The sequence below is a fragment of the Lathyrus oleraceus genome, chromosome 4, assembly GCF_024323335.1.
Source record: "Lathyrus oleraceus cultivar Zhongwan6 chromosome 4, CAAS_Psat_ZW6_1.0, whole genome shotgun sequence".
Lineage (NCBI taxonomy): Eukaryota > Viridiplantae > Streptophyta > Magnoliopsida > Fabales > Fabaceae > Lathyrus > Lathyrus oleraceus.
The window spans coordinates 489830619-489851929 of NC_066582.1; the positions used below are offsets into that span (position 1 = coordinate 489830619).

A 21311-nucleotide genomic window follows, 5' to 3' on the forward strand; every position below is an offset into this window, starting at 1 on the left:
GTTGCTCAGTTCCTTGTGAACTTTTGCTTTGCTTTGCTTAAGCAACTTGCATAGAGGTATAACCTTCTTACTTCATGTAGTCTGGAGACCCGGCTGTTACCGGGCGGGGCAAATAAATGTCTGAAGTCCTCCTTAAGAGGCAATGATTGTGGTTGTTTATTTTTTAAGCCCAAGCAGGAAAAGTCCTTCAAAGAAGGCAATTGGTGGAAGTTAGGGACAAGCAGTCTGTCCCCCACTATTCAGTTGAGTCTTCTCCTTGCTCCCATTACATGGTTGTAGCATTGAGATCAAAAGCCCAAGATCCTGTGCAGTGCACATTGTGTCAGAGTCTTCGAGTATAGAAGGGTTCCCCTATTCTGGACCCATGCTCATTTGTCAGAAGCTCTCCCTGGTTAGGGATAAGAGCTGTGAGGTCTGATCCTCACTTCATCCTTTCATCTGCTTCACCTTAGCCTCGTAATGGCAAGGTTAAGAGCAAACCCAGCCCGTACAGACGACTTGCTTCGGCAGTCAAACCTGATTGATTGAGCCCCCTTGTGTGGTTATAGCGCGTGCTATGTGGATATCTGATTGAGATGCTTGTTCTCATTTGATGTATGATATATGATTGTATGCTTGTGTGCTAGCTTCTTTCCTGGTTAGGATAGGCTTGTTTATGCAAGTAGGATAGAAAACCGAACTTAGGTGAACGATGCATGACAACATTAGGCTCGAGTCTCAGCTCCCTAGTCGTGTGTCTTTCCCCGGTTTCTGGTTAGCAATTTAGTCCCTTTCAGGGGAACTACATCGCCCTGATCCTCGTTCCAGACGAGGTATGTAGGCAGGTGGTCGTGCGAGACCACTCCGGGCAACCTTTTTCTTTTTTGCGTGTGTTTACTTGCTATCTGATTGTATGTTTGGGTTCGGATGCCGACGTAAGCCCAGGATTGGCTGTCGGGCTCCACGTTTGCCCTTTTGAGTGTGTTTTGGTTCGGATGCCGACGTAATTCCATCCAGTGGTTGTCGGGCTCCATGTTTGCCACCCTTGTTTGTTTGTGTTGTTTTGTGTGTTTTTGGCGTGCGTAAGCCAAACTACAGTGGCTCTGATTCTTGTTCCAGACAAGATATGTAGGCATAAGGTGCGACGCCTTATCGAGCTCTTTCCTCTTAACCCCACCTGCGTTCCCCGTGTGTGTGTGTGATGTTTAGCAACCTTTTCTTTATTCTAGGACGTGGATCCCGTCGAGTACGACGGACGTGAGGGGTGCTAATACCTTCCCCTCGCGTAACCGACTCCCTTACCCTTTCTCTCTGGTCGCAAGACCATTTCCTTTCCAGGTTTCTCTGAGCGTTTCCTTTCCCTATCTTGGGATAAATAACGCGCAGTGGCGGCTCTGTGTGTTTTTATTTTGAGTCTCGCCGGTTGATTTTTCGCAGGATGCGACAGATAGGTGTTTTCCGTAGTAGTGGTTGCTAATCTTGAGATCCCATAATATGTGACTTTCCTTTGTACTTATTGCCTTCATTAACATTTTCCTCTCCTACTTCTTTGTTGTTCACCTAAACATATTTTCTTTTGATCTCATTTGCTTTGTTATTAAATGGTTCTCCTTAGGTGTTCTCTTTTACTATGTTATTCAAAGGTTCTCCTTGATTTTGGTTATGAACCACATTAGGTATTTTCTTACATATATAAAAGTGACCCACAATACAGTTACAGTAGTTGCAAAAACCTAGCACATTATCATATTCTAATTCAACGAAAAAGGAAAAGATTTTCCTCTCCACCAAGACTTTGTATCTCAGTTCTTTGGAAATCTCCACGTCAACAAGAACTCTAACATAATGACCAAATGGTCTTTCAAAGAAAACTTTGTTGGTTGCTGAGTCAGTGCATATGGGAGTTCTTACACTACTAGCTATGGAAAACTATTTTTTTGCGTCTCCAGTACTCTTGAGAGAGACCATGGATTCTCACCCAAACCTGGGCTAAGGTTTGTTTTAGATTGGATGGATTGAAATATTTTGACCAAGGATTTTTTTTTAGATAAACGGGGCTTAGATTCCATGAACTCGTTGTTATAACCCTTATAACATCCTCTATAGTTGAGAATGAAAATTTGAAATACCCTTTCGCCAAGGATGTTACACCCAATTTCCCTATCGATTTCCATAAAGTAGATAATTTATTATGCAAACCAACCACAATTAGAGAAGTGTTACCTTTGGGCCAGACAATTCTACCATGAAGATTGTGTTTGCATGATTCAACCCCTTTATGGTATTCATCTTCCGGTATGATAATTGCAATCTTATCTCCTTTGACACAAGGCTTTGGAAGTTGGATAAATGGAATACTGTGGACATTATTGACCGGCTCTGCAAATGATTTTTGTTGCTTCATTACATTCTCCTATGGTCCAGATAAATCAAGTTTCTTTGATATTGCTGGGTTTGAATTGATGTCAATAAAGGACCATGGTACGATGGAGGTCCCTATTGGACCTAGGTCAAGACGTTGACTTTTCTAGGTCAACAATGGAAAGCGCCATAGTGAATCCCCATGAATAGTTTAAAACTTGGCGCACCCTTCTTTTATTTGAACCAATATTAAAAAACCTTTATGTAGGTCCATCTCACCGGATTCAGTTGCCAATTGGTGATTAATAAATGATTAAACACCCCGACCTCAAATTGATTAAATGGAAGGCGAAATCCTATTAAATATAATAAACATTTATGGAGGAAACGACACACCGGTCGTATTTGCTACAAATCCTCATACATTCTTCATGGAGAATCACCCCCCCCCCCCCAAAAAAAATCTTCAGAAGGTCCCACCACCCTGAAGACATGGTTTAGGGCGCCCTCATGAACAAAAGCAGAGGCAACGTCCAACTTCTCTTCTCCATGCACATTCATGAGTCATTTGAAGCATAAACAATCGCCTTATTAAATGAAGTTTATTTTAGGGTTATGACTCTTTGTAAAAGCTAAAAATAGCCTTCATAAGACTTGTAGTTTTCTTTTCCTTTGTAATATTGAAAGAACATTCTAAGATAATGACAATCGTATGAAGAAAAGTTTTTTGTCTATCTAGAAACTTTCAGTAATCTTCCTTCATTGAATGGTTTATTTTCTATGAGAGATTGATGTACTTTTTTTTATACAAATATTTTTTATATCTACAACTTCCAAAATTCAAAGTTTGCACCAACAAACTTTTCAATTTTCACATTTTTTTCACTTATGACCATCACTTCCACTTGAATCTAACTTCCTTAGGATCGTCTCTGATAAGTTTTGCAAATCATCGTGCTTTAATATACATTTATGAAAAACCGGTAACGCTAATCATTTGCACTATTCACAAAAGTTACTAATCATGAGAATAATTCATTTGCTAGAAAAAATAGCAATAACAACCAACTAACTTTGATATTAATTGTTAGAAAACTATGTAAGTCAAATTTGTTAAAGAGCAAATTAAATAATACAAAAATACATTAAAACTAATAAGAAATCAATTATACAATATATTTAAGACCACTCTCTCACACATAAAATCCACAACCCAATTCCGCCCAAAACAATTACTTCTCTTTAAATATTTCTCAAAAAAGTACATTCACTAGAATTCTTTCTCTTATTTCTAAGTTTTGCACTCTACTTGTTATTAAAAATGAAAAAACAACATTGACTTTTATAACCAATAAAAATAAATAATCATATAGTTACAATTTAATTTTTTCATTTGTGAACTTTTTAAATTTTATTTACTATTAATTTTTTTAATTTTTCTTATTTGTCTCTTTGTTGTTGTCTATAACATTTGAATATCTATTTTTTATTTTTTATTTTAATAAGAAATTGACTTTAGAGGATGACTTGTGCATGGGAGCTTACCATAAACAAAGTGGAGTAGCAACTATCATGTGCCACCAAGAAAGACTAAATGCATAGATTTTATACAATCAAGGATGTTTTCTCTATTAGTAGAATTTGAAAAGGAAAAAAATATCTTTTTTGATGCCTTAACTTTACCTCAGTCTATTTTGGTCCCTTAATTTTAAAAAGGACCAATATAGTCCCTTATGTCTTCAAACAATATCACATTAGTCCTTTTTGTTAGGTCTGTTAGTCAAACTCAAAATAAAAGGCCACTTGGCATACACCTGACGCTGATGTGGCATATCCTCATCACTAATGTTATCAAAATTTCAAGAAAATTCCAAAAACTTCTCTTCTCCATAGATTTGAACTATGGTCATGTTGGTTGTTGGGCAAAATACTTTCCCATTAGGCCACTTCACCTTTTGTGATTTAATTTACAAATTAAATATATATTAAAATCTTGATTATTTATAAAAAGAAAATATTCAACCCAACAAATATAAAACCCATAAATGCTTTTGTTATGGGGATTGCTCATCATCTTCCTAGAAATGCTTTTGCTGAAGAAGAATTATCACTCACACCAGTTGAATCACTAGTTGGATTCACTGCAAATATGAAACTCTTCAGCATCTTACCTTTGGATTGTGCTTTCTTGAGCGCATTGGATATTCGATTATCAGAGCGATTTAACATGTTGTTGAGTTTCATTGAGGATTTGAGCCATAATCTTCTGTTGATTATTTCGGTTGTCCAATGAGATGAATCAGTGGTGGATCCTGAATCGATGTTCGTTGTACATCAGTTTGGTTTGGGAATTTGTGGTTAGTTGTTGGGATTTTGAAGATCTCCAAACCCTTCCACCAAAATAGAAAAAATCTACTACAAAAGAAACAAAACAAGAACAACCAAATTAGTACATATTGCCACAAGTTCCAAAATTGGAAATCCAAGGATCTTAGTAAAAAGGGCATTATTCCACCATGATCATTGAGAAGACAACGCTGTAGCCAAAGTTTCATCAAAACCCATGACGAAAAATATGATTTAGAAGAACAACACTGAGGTGATGAGTCGGTGTGAAGAAGAAGTGAGAGAGAGAGAGAAAGAACAACCGAGTGACGATGATGATGTCGTCAAATGCAAAGAATGAAAAACATTTCTTCATGTGGAGTTTGATTTTGTGTGACACATTGCACGTTAAAACAAAGGTTTTTCGTTTATTACCTCTGATGCACTCTCATGAAACATGGGTTTGTTTAGTGTGCTTCCTTGAGTCAAGTAAGAATCTAAATGTTTTAGTTTGGAATTCGTTCAGAGTCTGTTCAGTTGCAACAATTTCATATCTCATCAGCTTAGATTTTCATGTTCTACCTTTGGCTTTAGTTTAATTTCTGATAAGAATAGTTTAATTTCATATAAATGGATTTTGATTTCACAAGTGGACAATAGCCCAGTTAGTGGAGGCGCACCCTATCTTGGTTGAGATCGTTGGTTTAATTTTGGATTAAGGCAAAATATTTTTTTCTTGGAATTTTGATGACAATATGCCACGTCGGGTGCCACACATGCAAATATAAACGTTGTTTGTGATAATTATACGAAAGGACTTAAACGATTCTGTTTGAAGATATACATAACTATATTAGTACTTTTAAAAGTTGACTTCGAGGTGAAGTTAAAGGATAAAAAAAATATTTTGTCATTTGAAAACTAACTTTGTTACTCAAACATTCTTCGACAATCTAATAGAATTGATTAAGTTAGAATAGTTTTTTACAAAATATATTTAAATACAATGATGTAATTGAAATTATGATGTCGAACTCTGACTTGAAATAGATTTTTTTAATTGAAACTAAGAGAAAATGTTCATGTTAAGTGTTTTACACACTTCAAATAAAATAATCTCTGATAGAACTAGTGAAAGATACCTCTCTCTCTCTCTCTCTCTCTATCTATCTATCTATCTATCTATCTATCTATCTATCTATATATAATATATATTATATATAATATATATATAATATATATATATATATATATATATATATATATTATATATATATATATATATATATATATATATATATATATATATAAAACAATTATTTATACTGAATAAGAATACATTCTAAAGGTATTAAGTTATTAGGGTTTAATATTCAAAAACATATACTCACCTTTTTCGTTAACAAAATTTAATAACAACTAAATGTGGTTTCAAATAATAAAAATTGGTGACATAATTTTTAAATGATACTAGTAGTATGGTAAACGAAATGTTACAAAATCTATGATTATTTAATAGATACAATTTTAAAATTTTAGTAATATTACTAATAAAATATTACATAAACATTTTAGAAAAAATATACTATATAACGTCTGTCATAATGTTACTAAGTCTAAGTTTTGTTAATTTAGGAACATTTTTTATATGTTACTAAATTTCAAATATTGATGCTCTCATAAAAACTTTCAACAAAATTATAGTTGCAAACACTTTTTTAACACAAGTATAATTAGAAACTCTTCTTCAATACATAGTTAACCAAATCAAATATTTAAACCGGCATCTTCTTCAAAAGTTTCCCTTTCATGAAGCTGAAAAATCAAATAAATTAAAATGAGTAATAACACATAAAAAAAGAAGTTTCTCTATATAAAAATAGGTAGGGAAAATTGTAAAAACAGCCTTATATTTTAAAATCATATGTGGGAGTAAAACTCATGTAATTCTAAACTCTTCAAACAGTATAGGAAGTTTGGTAGTACAATGTTAAAATTATTTTTCCTTTATAACATTTTTTTTTTGTAATTTCATCTCCTCGATCAACACCTTGCTTTCACTTTGTATTTTTTTAAATAATAATTTTTATAAATATATAGAATATTTAATATATGTGAAATATATTTAAAAGAGAAAATAAAATGGTCTACCTCTTTATATAATAGTAACAAAAGTCTGCCAGGATAAAAGACTGAACTATCTCTGATATAAAAACCGCAAGCATCCAAAAATAGCCATGGCCCCAAAAGAATAGGTATTGCCCTCGAGTCTCATAAGTCTACAAAAGGTTAGAAAACATTACACATTATTCAATATATTCTCATTCTCATATATTTCACATTTTTCTTGGTTATACCAAGTTCTATTCCAAACTTAATCATATTATAGAACAAAATCAAAATAAAAGTTACTAATATAGTTCTTTTATATTGTATTTTATAAAAGTCACGACTCAAATTAGAAGTATAAATCAAAATATAATTAAACAAGATAAAACAAATTTGTCTTGAAATGGTGTTGCCAATAACATAACAAAGTTATGAGATAAATATTTAGTTTTTTGAACAAACATAAGAAATCCTATTAGGTTTATGAAAGAGAGAGAAGAGGGAAGAAAAAGAAGAAGAATTGGTTAAAACTGTTTTACTATTCACTTGTTCATTAGAGGTTTAAGATTATAAGTGAATACCAACAATTAACTTCTCTCAACAACCGGATAGAACTAGTCTATTTATAGACTAGTAAGCTAACTTAAACAATTAAGTTTAAACAAAGGATCAGTTCGACATACTAACTTAGAATACAAGTTAATATATTTCGACAACATGATTGAACAAAATTCGACTACAACATGTACAACTCCTGTCGAAATATCAAGCTATCTCTGTCGAGATTAGAGTTCGATCCAAATTCTCACAAATCCCCACCTTTGAACAAACTCTACAAACATCAAGGGAACAAACTAGCTTTTTTCATGTAGTTTTATCAACTGCATACAGTGGAAAAATTTGCAGCTTGACAATATCTTGGTGATCATATCAACAACATTGTCTTTAGTCGAACCATACTGCACTTGGACTTCTCCATGCTAAATTATCTCTTTGACGAAATGCAGCCTCACAGTGATGTGCTTGGTTCGCTCATGATAGGTTGAATTCTTCGACAAGTGTATTTCACTTTGACTATCACATTTAACAATGATAACTCGACCTTGAAGTTTTAGCTCCTTAGCATAATCTTCAAGCCACAATGCTTCTTTCACAACTTTAGTGAGGAAATATATTCCGCTTCAGTAGTTGATAAGGCAACAACCTTCTAAAGTGTTGCTTTCGAACTGATTGTTGGGCCAAACATAGTGAACACATATCCAGAAATATATTTTTTGGAATCCATACAACCTACATAATTAGAGTCAACAAATCCTTCAATTTCGACTTTGCTATCATCACCAAAGATTCTACCATAAATAAGTACTATGTTCAGAGACTCAGTTATGTTCCTTGGAATCCAGTTTAATGCTTTCTAGTGCGCCTTTCTAGGATTAGTCATATACCTGCTTACAAGGCTCACTCTAACCGCTATGTCTGGCCTCGTACAGATCATAACATACATCAAAGAACCTACTATACTAGCACATGAAATGCTATTCATATAGACTCTTTCGACTTCAGTACTAGGACTTTAGGTCAAACTTAGCTTGAACTGAGAATTAGTCGGTGTTACCACATGCTTTGAATTCGACATACCAAACTTGTCGAGAATCTTCTTCAGGCATGTCTTTTGAGATAAGCATAATCTTGAATGCTTTCTATCTCTATGGATGTCAATCCCAAGAATTCTGGAGGCAGCTCCCAGATCCTTCATGTCGAGCTCCTTATCCAGTTCAACCTTCACCTTTATAACATCCTTAACACTGTTGCTTGCTATGAGGATGTCATCCATATAAAGCAATAAAATAACAAGTGAATTTCTAGGTCGAAATCTGAAGTAAACACAATGGTTGAACTGGCTCCTAGTGAAATTTATGTGTGCCATGAACTTGTCAAATCTCCTATTCCATTGTCGAGGAGATTGTTTCAGGCCATATAACGACTTATTCAGCTTGCACACATAATCTTCCTTTCCCTTTTCTGCATACATTCAGGTTGCCTCATTAGGATTGTTTAATCTAGATCACCATACAGGAAAGTTGTCTTCACATCCATTTGTTCAAGTTCTAGGTCAAACTTTTCCACCATGGCTAACAACATTCTAATGGATATATGCTTTATAACAGGTGAGAACACATCATTAAAGTCAACACCTTCTTTTTGAGTGAACTCCCTAGCAACCAACCTTGCCTTAAAAGGCTTCGACATCACTCATTCAATTTCTTTCTTAACCTTGAAAATCCACTTACAACTGACTAACCTAGCCCCTGCAGGTTTCTCGATCAACTCCCAAGTGTTATTATCATAAAGAGATTTCATCTCATCATCCATGGCTTTCAACCATTCAGTCTTGTCTTGACTCCTCACAACTTCCTTCTAATCTCTAGGTTCTTTGTCAAGAACCTCACTTCTAGAGATTAAGGCAAATGTTATGAGATATCCATAACTAAGTCTCTGAGGTGGCTTGATGGCTCTTTTCGATCTGTCTCTTTCCAACATGTAGTCATTATCAATCTCCTTATCTTCGACATCAACTTATGCTTCTCATTCGACTTCATCTGGGTTATGCAATTCAATATCAATATGCTCCACCTCAATAGGAATCTCTTCTTATTGTAGCTCTTCTTCAGAGATCTTGGTACTTCGACCAACATCATCAGTTTTCTTGAACGCCATTTCTGATTCATTGAAAACTACATCTCGACTTGTGATACACCTCCTATGACTTGGATATAGGCACCACAACTATAAGCTTTGACTCTTTCAGGGTATCCAAGGAACATACATCTCAGAGCTCTAGGTTCGACCCTGTCTTGCCTAATGTGAGTATTGAGTATAGGCTAAACAACCAAATACTCTAAGTATGTCGAGATTAGGTGGATGTTTCGACCATACTTCTTTAGGTGCCTTCATCCCCAAAGTTGTCGAGGGATACCTATTTATCAGGTAAGCTACAGTCATGACTACCTCAGCCCAAAACACCTTCTTCAATTCCGCACTAACTAACATGCACCTCACTCTTTCCAAAATGGTTTGACTAAACCTTTCATCCAAACCATTTTGTTGAGGAGTACATGTAGTAGTTTTATGCCTTGCAATACCAAACTCAACACAATAGTTGTCGAAAGCCTCATTGAAAAATTCAAGACCATTGTCGGTCCTCAACCTCTTGACCTTTCTGCCAGTTTGGTTTTCGACTAAAATCTTCCAACTTTTTAAATTTTCAAAAGCTTCATCCTTAGTCTTCTGGATGAATACCCATAACTTTATGCAATAATCATCAACTATAGATAGATAATAATTTGCACCTGAGTGTGAAGGATTCCTTGCTGGTCCCCAAAGATCATCATGAATGTAATCAATGGATCCATGAGTTCTTTGTTTACCATTGTTAAACTTCATTCGACAAGATTTACCAAATACACAAGGTTCACAAAATTTCAATTTTCCGACCTTGTCACCATACAACATATTTTGTTTCGACAATTCCGTGGGGCCTCTTTCATTGACATGGCCAAGTGGCTTGTGCCATAAATCAGTCTTCGACACAGGTTTCATGGATGCCACATCTGCTGAACCACTTATAACCTCAACCTCAATGGTATACAAGCCTTGTTTCTTCACGCCTCTAAAGACTTCTTTCGACCCCTTCATTACCCTTATGATACTTTGCTCTCCTTTAAACACATATCCTTTCTTGATGAATTCTCCAAGAGAAATAAAACTCCTCATAATATCAGGTGCATACCTAACCTCAGTCAATAGTCTTATTTACTCATCATGGAGCTTGAATCTCACAGATCCTATACCTACAATTTTGTATGCTTTGTTGTTTCCCAGTAGCACTGATCCACCATCTTGATCGCATAATTCCTCAAACACGTCCTTTTTTGGAGTCATATGACAAGTACAACATGAATCTATAATCCACTCCTTGCTAGAGTCGCTTATTGAAACCACCAGGACATCAGATGATTCATAACCATCTTGCATAATAGATGCATTACCATTATCCTTTCCACCATGAGTATTTAGTCGATCAGGGCATACTTTTCGTGTATGAGCTTCCTTCTTACCATGATAAAACTTAATAGCATGAGCAGTACCACCATAAGAATTATGTAGAACTTTACCCTTGTTCTTCTCAAACCTACCATCTTTCTTCAAGAATTTACCCTTAACGGATAAACCTTCACCAACTGTCGAAGGCTTTTGATCCTTTTGTTGTTCAAGTCCTTAGAGTACAAGGCATATTGAACATCATCAAAGGTCAATGAATCTCTTCCATACAAAAGAGTTTCTTTGAAGTGGGCATGAGAGTAAGGTAAAGAACACAATATTAGAAACACTTGATCTTCATCATCAATCTTGACCTCAATGTTTTCAAGATCAAGAATCAACTTGTTGAACATATCAAGTTGCTCAGCCAAGGCTTTGTCTTCACTCATATTGAATGAATACAAAGCTTGCTTCAGGTAGAGGCGGTTGACCAACGATTTTGTCATGTAGAAACCTTTAAGTTTTGTCCATGCACCAACTGCAGTTTTCTCCTTTGAATCCTATCGGAGAACCTTATCACCAAGGCTCAATATAATGGTGTTATGGGCCTTTTTGACCATCGTTGTCTTCTCCTTCTCCGATAGGGAAACATCCATCTTGCTTGCTCCTTTCAACGCTTCTAAAAAACCATGCTGAACAAGAAAGGCTTGCATCTTCAAGTTCCACAAACCGAAATCATTCACACCGGTGAATTTCTCAATCTCATACTTTGTTGACAGGATCTTCTCATCCATGCTCACCATACTAGTTTGTTGTGAAACGATGTCGCCAATAACAGAACAAAGTTATGAGATAAAGATTGAGTTTTTTGAACAAACACAAGAAACCCTATTAGCTTTATGTAAGAGATAAAAAAAGGGAAGAAGAAGAAGAAGAATTGGTTTAAAATATTTTACTATTCACTTACTCAATAAGGGTTAAAGATTACAAGTGAATACCAACAATTAACCTCTCTCTACAACCTGAGAGAACTAATCTATTTATAGACTACTAAGTTAACTTAAGCAACATGAAAACCTAAACAGTTGGGCTTAAACAAAAGCCTAATTCTGCATACTAACTTAGAATACAAGTTAACATTATTCGACAACATGCTTGAACAGACTTCGACTACAGCATGCACAACTCACGTTGAATAATCAAACTATCCCTATAGAGATTAAATTTCAATCCAAATTATCACAAAGTTATCTTAAGAAAAGATATAGTAAATCATTCATGGTGGGTTGAAAAATGGAATATGCATGTGTAAGCCCAAAAGACATCACTAAAAGTTCATACTGACCCCAAAAACTTGAAAAACAATTTTATGCATATATTCTAATGCAACCCTAATCTGATGATAACCTCAACATAAATCTATCTTGGTAAAAACTGATGCACACCTAGCTCACCTAGTAATTCATCAATTATGAGAATGTGAAATATATTTTTTAATGTAACAGCATTTAGGTCTCTATAAACAACACAAAATCACCAAGTTCTATTTTTTAGTAGTAAGACTATGAAGGAGAAATGATTGTTTCTGGTGATAATGATTATTTCCCTTAGCATATTATGTATGATGGAAGTCATGGTTTCTTTTTGGGAGTGAGGGAACATGGTCTAGTGCTATTAGGGTGGAATGACATGTGGACTTTGAAAAGTAGTTGGGCAGTTATTAATGAGGGTAGTCATTTCTGGGAAAATAATGATAGTTAGGCTCTTTAGAGCGAGGACAATGAACTCCATGTAGGTTTATAAAGATTTTATGCTTTGAAAAGTCAAAAGGCGTAATGTAATGTAATTTGTTTATATGACATAGTTGATGAAAGATTGTATGAGTGAGATATGATTTAGGATCACCCTTCAAAGTTACTGCAGTGTCGTTGTGAGAAAATATGATGGAGGGAATTGAAACATTTGCATGTATTGGTCATAAAGTACATAAATAAGTCATGCCTAAAACAACATCAACACCCTTATGGGTATTAAGTAAAATCTTAGGTGAAAGGTTGGTCTTGTAAGGTAGTTTGAAAATTGTTACAAATGTCTTATCATTGTAGGTTTGAGTTTTTACCAACCATAATTGAAAATTGGGAAATTGGTGTAGGATCTAGGTTTAGATAGTGTGCAATACATGGTTACAATATGATGTGAGTGTTGTTTGTGTCAACAAGAACCATCACAAGAAGTTTGCCAATTATTCTCTGAAATTTTAGTGTTTGGGAAGAAAATTGTCCAATCAAAGTTTAACATGAAAGTTGAAAATAAGTTTTAGTAGGATCCACCTCTAAGATTTCTTATGTAGTGCTAGGATTTTCAACCTCTTATGTATGGAATGTCTTCCTCAAGCAAAAGAAGTACAACGAGAAGAACACCTGTGGCTAGGGACAAACTTTTCATCACAATTATAGCAAAGGCCTTAAGCACATCATTATTTTAATTAGACTTGTGAGAGGCATTGTATGGGTAGTTAATGTGTTAAAGATGTGATTGAGGTCTTAGGTTTAGAATTACAATGGTGGAAATTTGAGCTTTGGGATTATTGAATGGATACATTGTGTGGGGTGTATTTTATGCGATTGGAGGAGTTAGAGAAAGGTTTTTGGAACTTGGGTTTAATATCTTCCAGTTTGGTTTGAATGAGCTTGACAAGACCAATTGCTCGAGAGATGGAAAATGGTCTTTGAATAACCATTTCATTTTGGATTTTAGGTATTAGACTAGAAATAAAACAGTTAAGAATAGGTTCATGTGGTAATCCCAAAACTTGATTTCCTAATTTCTCAAAATTTGCATGGTAATTAGTGACGAAACCTTCATGTTTCAATCTATATAATTCTTCTAGATGTTTAGCATAAGTAGAAAAGCAAATCGTAATTCTAATACTTTTGTGAATGATAATCAATCTAACAATTAATGATTGCTGTAGATCCATTTATAAGAACACAAAATCGTCGGTCATATAAAATGGAACAAATGGCAAACTACTTTCAGGAAGTAATTGGTATAAATAAATAAAAAATATTTGACACGAAATAGCCATTCTTAAGGTTCAGAATCATCAAACACAACAAGTTATAGTTTTGGTGTTCGAAATAGGGGTTAGTGGGTATTTTGGAAAATTTATAATGAAGGGTATTGATGGAAAGAGAGATAATTTTTTGTTGATTATCCATCTTTGTATGGTTGTTTCCCAATTGATTTTCTAAATTTGGACTTTCTTCATGAAATCTCTCATCCAATTGGTGATGAGTATATGTTCATAACCATTATTAAAGTCCTTAGAATTTTTTTTTAAGGTTTAAGAGACATTGGTTCAAGAAATGCGAACACCGACAAAAAAATATACTAAATATAAAATAGATCTAGGTTTAGGAATAAAATATAACACAAACTTCTCAACTTTTTATAAACAGTAAAGATTTTTTTAAAATAATGGATCATGGACTTTTTTTTTATGAAATTACTACCAAATTACTAGAGTAGTATAAGATACCAAAGACAATCCATTTAAAATTGAATGCAATTCTTGAGTCAAACATACATTTTTATCTCCCTTTTATGTCTAAGATTTGGCCCTAACACCATCCATCCACCAATTTGATATCAAGTGAGTCAAAAATCATTACCTATCAACTTTTCTATTCCCTCTCAAAACCGGTAGGTAGGGCCTCCGAATGAGACACCTAATGAATAAGAATTTTTGTGCGAGCCCCATACTAATTCTATTTGATTAGAGGACAATCTAACTATCATACCTAAACACAATGAAATGTGATTCTTGTAACAAAAAGGATATTATCGATGGACAAAAACAATTTTTGAATTAATTCTTAGAAAAAATTAAATTAAATTATTTATTTTAAATGCCACTAACTATTGCATCTTATAAAAAAATTATTTTTTAAAACCATATCAATATATAAGATTTAAAAAAAACATTAAAAAAATTAATGAATCTCACATGAATAATCCAAAAAGCCAAGGAAAAGAATCTTGAGACACCAAGTGCAAATACATAATATCCTGTGAATGTTTCAACCATCTGAAAAACATATATGTTAGAATTACAATATACATAATAAGACATCAAAATATTATAGAAAAACAAATATCATATTTTACAAACCTTTGCATTTTGCATATAACGAAGTTGAGGAAGTATTGAAATAGATTCCAAATACGTAGAGAATGCCCATATAACTCCAACTAATGTATGACTTGTATATGGATGTATTACTATACCCACAATTATAGAAAGCATCACCTTATATATAATCAATAATGTTAGGATGTTAAAGATGAACCCTAACAAAATTAGAGAAATTTAAGAAATAAAAAGACAATAAAAGCTATCTAATAAATTAAAGATTTTTTCATTTGATTTTTGGTCTCTTACAAAAGAGAACAATACATATGTTATATACTATCTTAAATAAATCTAAACCTTACAAGTCTATCAATCTTAATTCATTTAAGAACATTCTAGAAATAATAGAATTTAAAATAACAACTAAAATACTAAATAAATTAGTATAACTCTCTATTGTTCCTACCGGGTTTACTTGAACATTATCCTCAAGAATCTAAAATAATACTAAGTAGAATTTTTTTAGAAAGAAAATAAAATTAATAGAGATAATTTGCATTTTTTGGGGACATATCATGATCTTGACATTTAGTGTTTTAAAGAGTGAGATATGTATGACAACAATTTCTGAAGATTAGGCATGACAACATAGTGGGTTGGAGATAGTTTTTATCTCTCTCAAACTCAAACTCGAATCTTAAAATAATCTTCATTTTCCATCCCAAAAGTAACTTGAAAAAATTTCTTGTTCTCCAAAAATCTATTGTCAAAATTTGTTAAATAATGTATTTTAATATTTTGTGTAAACAATGAATTTTTTTATAAAAAAAGAAATTTACTTTCCTCGGTTTTTTACAGAAATAGAGAAGTATGAGGCGCTTGGGATAAAACCTATTTTATTATATTTTTTATTTAAAAAACACACATTCTACCCCAGTTTTGAATAATAACCGATGAGACATATAAGCGTGTTTAATGAGTTTCTTCACTGTCGTTAAAGAAATATTTGTTGTCCATTTAATTAGTATCAACGTTCAAGACATTGTTATTAGTGATCCGCGTGAAATCCAAAAGACATTATAAAAGCATTCTGCATATTTAAAATTGATAATGAAATATTTGACATGAAAATTTTGAAACTTAAAGAAGTTTTGAAAAGTTCTCTAAGATGGATTGCAAGAGCAGAAAGTTATTTAGGTTTAAGGTTTTTGTTCTTAAGTAATTATATAACTGAATATTTATTTTATTTATCGGTTTTTTTTATATCAGAAACAAATGCATGAAATATCCAACATTTGACCTTCCCCGAGATTCAATGAAACGAGGATCCAACATTTGTTCTTTCCTAAGATATCCAACATTTATTCTTCATTGGCAACGATGATGATGAATCAAATTCAAAATATGTTATATATTTTTACTTTAATAGTATGTGTAAAAAAGTAATATCATGGATAAACAATGTAGTTTGTAAAGAAATTAGTTTATTAATATTATGTGTAAACAATGTAATGAATATATTTTTGTTTAAAAAAGAATTTATCTTTTCCCTCGATTTTGGCCATAAACCGAGAGGTATGTGGCGCTAACTTTAAAAATATAAAAAACTATTATTGGGGATCGAACCAATGACCACTTCAATTATTCCCTCAGTTATTTTTAAATCGAGATGTATAGTGGAGAGTTTTTATGACGCCTTTTGTTACTTCGTCTCTGTAATCAAGGTTACATTAATTTTGCGTCTGGGATTAAATGTGATTTTTGTAGTATTGTTTCGTTGTCTTATCTCTATTAGGAAGTCATGTTAGGAGCCTCGGGATGCGTCCCTGTGGTGGAAACTTGTATCTTTGCTTGGTTGGTTCTAAAGTTGAGGAGGATTTGAATTTGTTTGTTAATAGCATTAGTAAGGTGTTTGGGAATGGTATGCGAACCTTGTTTTTGGTGGAATGTGTGGAAGGATCATTCCCTACTTTGTGTATTTTTTAGAAGGTTGTTTCTTATTTTTAAATATCAATTTCACTTGATTGGGTTGATGGGGTGTGGATTTAAGATTTAAAATGGTGGCATAGTCTATTGGTTTTGGAGGAAGAGTTATTTGATAGTATTTGTTGAGAATGTATCAAGTATGAGTAGTGTGGGTAATAGTCCCACATTGATTGGAAATATGGAGACTTCGGCATTTATAAGTGAGAGAATCCACTCACCTATCACCTTAAGGTTTTAGGTGAATATGTGGTGTGTCTCTCACAAAGGTGTTGCTCTAGAAAAAGAAATCTCACAATGTTTAATGCTCCATAGTGGAAAACTCATCCAACAAATGGTATCACGAGCCTTTGGTTCGAAAAGGGACTGACTTACTTGTATCGAAAGTCAACGGCACCACAAGGTTGGTGAATAAGAAATGTTCTGTTGAAGAGTGTCAACGGTGGCGGAGTGGTGAATAAGAAATGTTTTGTGCGGTACAATAGTTTGTGGAAGTCCATGGGAACGTCGATTCTTACATCTACAAAATCGGTTATGCGTCTTTCTAATTTGACTCGTTAGTAGGTGTCTAGTATGAGTCATACTATAATGTTAAAGAACTCTTATTCCACTCGCTTAACACCTGGTTTACCATATTATTCCATGAGAGAAAATGGGTCGAACAAGATCACATGCTCACCAAGTGACCTTACCATTTACTATCCAAATATATTAAAAAATTGCTAAACTATAATATAAAATTATACAGAAAGAAAAGATGTAAATATATTTACCAAAAATGATAACCACATGTTGTCAATCTCCTTGATATAGGAAGACTTCAGCTTGAATCGTATCAACCAAATAACCAACAATGTCAACAAGAGAAGTATTATGTCCAACACAGTGTGTACGTTAGCATGCAAGTAAGCACTACAACCAATTCTTGTTGTTAGAAATACAGCTGTGAGCTCTTGACTCTTAAGTGATAAACCTAAATATATAAATTAAAAAGAAACCATTCTTAACCTTGTTGCATTAAATGCACTAAAAAAATTAAGAGAATTGATGATGCATGAAACTAACCAGAGCACGTTTTGTGAGCAAAGAGTTTGTATATGAGAGTAATAAGACCAACAATATGGATTGTTGCAGAGGCTCTGAAGAAATATCTTGGATCTCTGATAGTAAAATTTAGAACCAACAATGCACATAAAGCAAGCAATATCCCTAAAGAGATCTTCACTTTCATTGATTTTTTCTTCAACCATTGAGACAAAACATTCACCGCAAAATCCTTCTTTGATCCCATTTTCTATATCCAAAAATAAAAATTCAGTAACAAAAATATGGGAATTTTCATTTGAGTTTTTATTTGTACTCACACAAAAGTTTAGAGTGGTTATTAGTTAGATGGAGAGAGTAATAGTAGAGATTAGAAAATGATAAATGTATCTTTGGTGACACCGAAAGTGTAATATCTCAAAATTTGAACTATAATTTTAGAAATGTAACTTAGCTTATGCATTTGTAAGAGGTTAAATGACTTTTACGTGTATAGTCTCTTTTGTTTGTAAAAGAGCCAATATATATATATATATATATATATATAATATATAATTATATATATAATATAATATATATATATATATATATATATATATTCTAAACTATTTTTATATTATATTATATGAAAAGAGAATTTATAATTTTGATCTAACTTTTTCTTCTCTTATTTTCTCCTTTATATAAACAACTTCATTTGTATATATATTAGTAATTGAAAGATTTCAATCAAATCATTGTATTATAACATTTTTATATTTTAATTATTAAAATAACTTTTAAATTATCTGTTTTATTTAACTGATTACATGTATAAAAAGTCTAGAATACTAATACATAAAAATTAAATTCTTATAAAAGAGAAAAAAAATTCAAATATACATCTATACAAAAACAATATTAGTTTTTTTTTGTTTTTTTAGAATATTGTTTTCTTTGATACTCCTATAGGGTGGATTTGATGTATGAGTTGTTTGTGTGTTTTAGGCCAACCAAATAACAATTTTTTGTTTAGTGGCTAATCAATGTGAAAGGAGGCGCAGCCTTTTGGTGGTTTGATTGGTCAAAGCTGGTCCTAAGAGTGAGTATTTAGCCTAATTTACACTTTCCTATTTTCTTTGTTAGGACAAATTGAACTAAAATAAATAATTTTAAATTTAGATATAAAATTAAAAATTTATTCCAATCGGTTATAGTTGGCATTTCAATTAATAAGCTCTATGACCTAGCTTATACAGATTTATGATGAGATTTTTTTAAATAGAAAAGACATAGATTTATTTATAATTCTATTTAGTCAAAAGTGTTACGTCACGAGCCATAAGAAAAGTCTTTTAAGTCTATTATAAGTTAAACTCGGGTCTATAAATAAGTTTATGATGAATTATATGTCAAATTTTGACTTTGAATCTTTTACTATATCTGATTCAGACTTGGCAAAGTCTAACTCGACACAGTCTATTCTCACTCCTAGTTGTCACCTCCTCTTGCTTTTACTTAAAATAAGGATTTTAATTGCAAAATTAATATATAAAATGCATGACTCTACTTATTTTTAAACGGAAAAGATGGGGTATAAATTATAATTGATCCTGGATCAAACCACTTCTACAACAAATAAGAGATACTAATCTACAACAAAAGAAAAACATGTGCAAATAAAGATTCCAGTCCATCCCAACCAACCACAAAAACATAAAACAAAGCAAAGAAATACCATCAGACATAAAAAAGAGAGAGCTAGATTTAGCCCTTAAGAACCATCATCATCAGAAAAAGAAAACACAGAGAATTCACTAAGAACGCTCCACTAAATGAGTGGGTCAAAATTTTCAAATAATTATTGGCTCAGATAGAAAATGGAATTATCAAGGCAATTAGAGAAAGCACAAGAGGTAGTTAAAGACCTACCAAAATACCATTTCCGCACAAGATGTTGTTATCTTCCACTTTTTTCATTATAGTAGATGTACATGTAAAGACAATATGATTCATAGATTTCCATTACAACCGGACAATAGAGTGACAAATCACGGATATGGCATCTCTTATCCTAGATACTCACCTAATGAAATAAAAGGCTAAAAAAGAGACGAGAGATTTCTAGGAAGAACTAAAATTCACCCTAACCATCTAAAGATCTTATTCCATAAGGATGCGTCAACTCATAAGTAACAAGAAAATGAGATACCAAATAAACTAACTATCTTCACATATGGTACAAAACACTCTCACGATCAACAATAACCTTATTCTTGAATATGTTTAACCTGGTAGGAATCTTATTCAGGCCACATCTCTGCTTAGGTTTGCACACATCATACCAATATACCCACTGGATCTTAGAATCCCTTTTGACCCCTCCCTAGAAAAAAACACCTTTGAATCATAACAAACATTTTCCAAACCTTAACAAGCATCTTAAGAAATGATAATAATGTTGAACATGTGACTCCATACACAAGAGGGTGGTGAATTGTGGAGGTTTTAAAAATGATAGTTTATAACAAAATCATTTTCTAAATCAGAGTTCAAAAACATTTTGTTAAAAACGTTTGAGTAAGCAGCGAAAAATCAAGATAAATAAATCAAGAGGAAAATAAAAGAGTTAAGGGAAAATAGATAAAATCAGAGATTTATAGAGCTTCAGTCTTAAAGAAAGGGCATACGCTTCTCTCAAAGAACTAATCTTAAGAGTATCCAATAATACTTGAGAGTTTTTAGAAGGTTAAGCCAACGAACCCCTTTATACAAGATGTACTAGTGATATATTTGTGAGGGTCCACATTGGGGTTATACCTGTCTTCCCCAGGCGCCCACCCCATAATGTATCACCTGAAGCATAACCCTTACATAGAAGGGTCACTCCCTAAGGGTAAACATCGAAAATGGCGGTTACCTAGTCCATAAATTCATGTGCGAAGTCATCCCCATGACTCTCTAAGAAGTAAGTAGTCAATGAATCCCCTAGAAAATGTGGATCGGTTGCCACTTCCTAAGATTCCCCCAAATCCTAGCCTATGAGCCCCTATAAATACCTCATCCCTAGCATGAGGAAAAATAGAATACACATGAAATACCATGAGAATACATAGATTCTCACCTCACGTGACCTTGCTCTCTCCATAGATAAAATACCATCGAATATAGATTCTCACCACCGTGAGCAAACCCTAAACCACAAAAAACGACTAAGACCTCTGGCCACCCATACCAGCATAAGGGTGCCACATACTTTGTACTTAAGTCTCATGGCGCCCATTGTGGAGCCTCGTTTAAACTAAAATGGGTCACACCTTTCATTATCATCACCATCTCGATACTCATCAAAATC

The 21311-nt window shown here is 33.1% G+C and overlaps 1 protein-coding gene across 1 annotated transcript; it reads right to left on the minus strand.

Annotated features, from left to right (window-relative positions):
• Positions 1-6440: 6440 nt before the first annotated feature.
• Positions 6441-18224, minus strand: LOC127135686 (uncharacterized). The gene is made up of 6 exons (XM_051062337.1): positions 17999-18224; positions 17707-17906; positions 14990-15127; positions 14825-14905; positions 6817-6944; positions 6441-6480 (listed from the first exon to the last, which is right to left on the minus strand). The coding sequence occupies exons 1-6, from the start codon at positions 18222-18224 to the stop codon at positions 6441-6443; spliced, it is 813 nt and encodes a 270-aa protein (XP_050918294.1).
• Positions 18225-21311: the final 3087 nt, after the last annotated feature.

What these genes read in the sequence shown, in the direction of transcription:
- LOC127135686 (XM_051062337.1), bottom strand. Translation starts at nt 18,224, where the DNA reads ATGGGATCAAAGAAGGATTTTGCGGTGAATGTTTTGTCTCAATGGTTG. An exon ending in TGCTCACAAAACGTGCTCTG is followed by an intron (nt 17,907 to 17,998) that starts GTTAGTTTCATG and finishes TTATATATTTAG; the next exon opens with GTTTATCACTTAAGAGTCAA. An exon ending in TGGCTTTTTGGATTATTCAT is followed by an intron (nt 6,945 to 14,824) that starts GTGAGATTCATT and finishes AACCTTTTGTAG; the next exon opens with ACTTATGAGACTCGAGGGCA.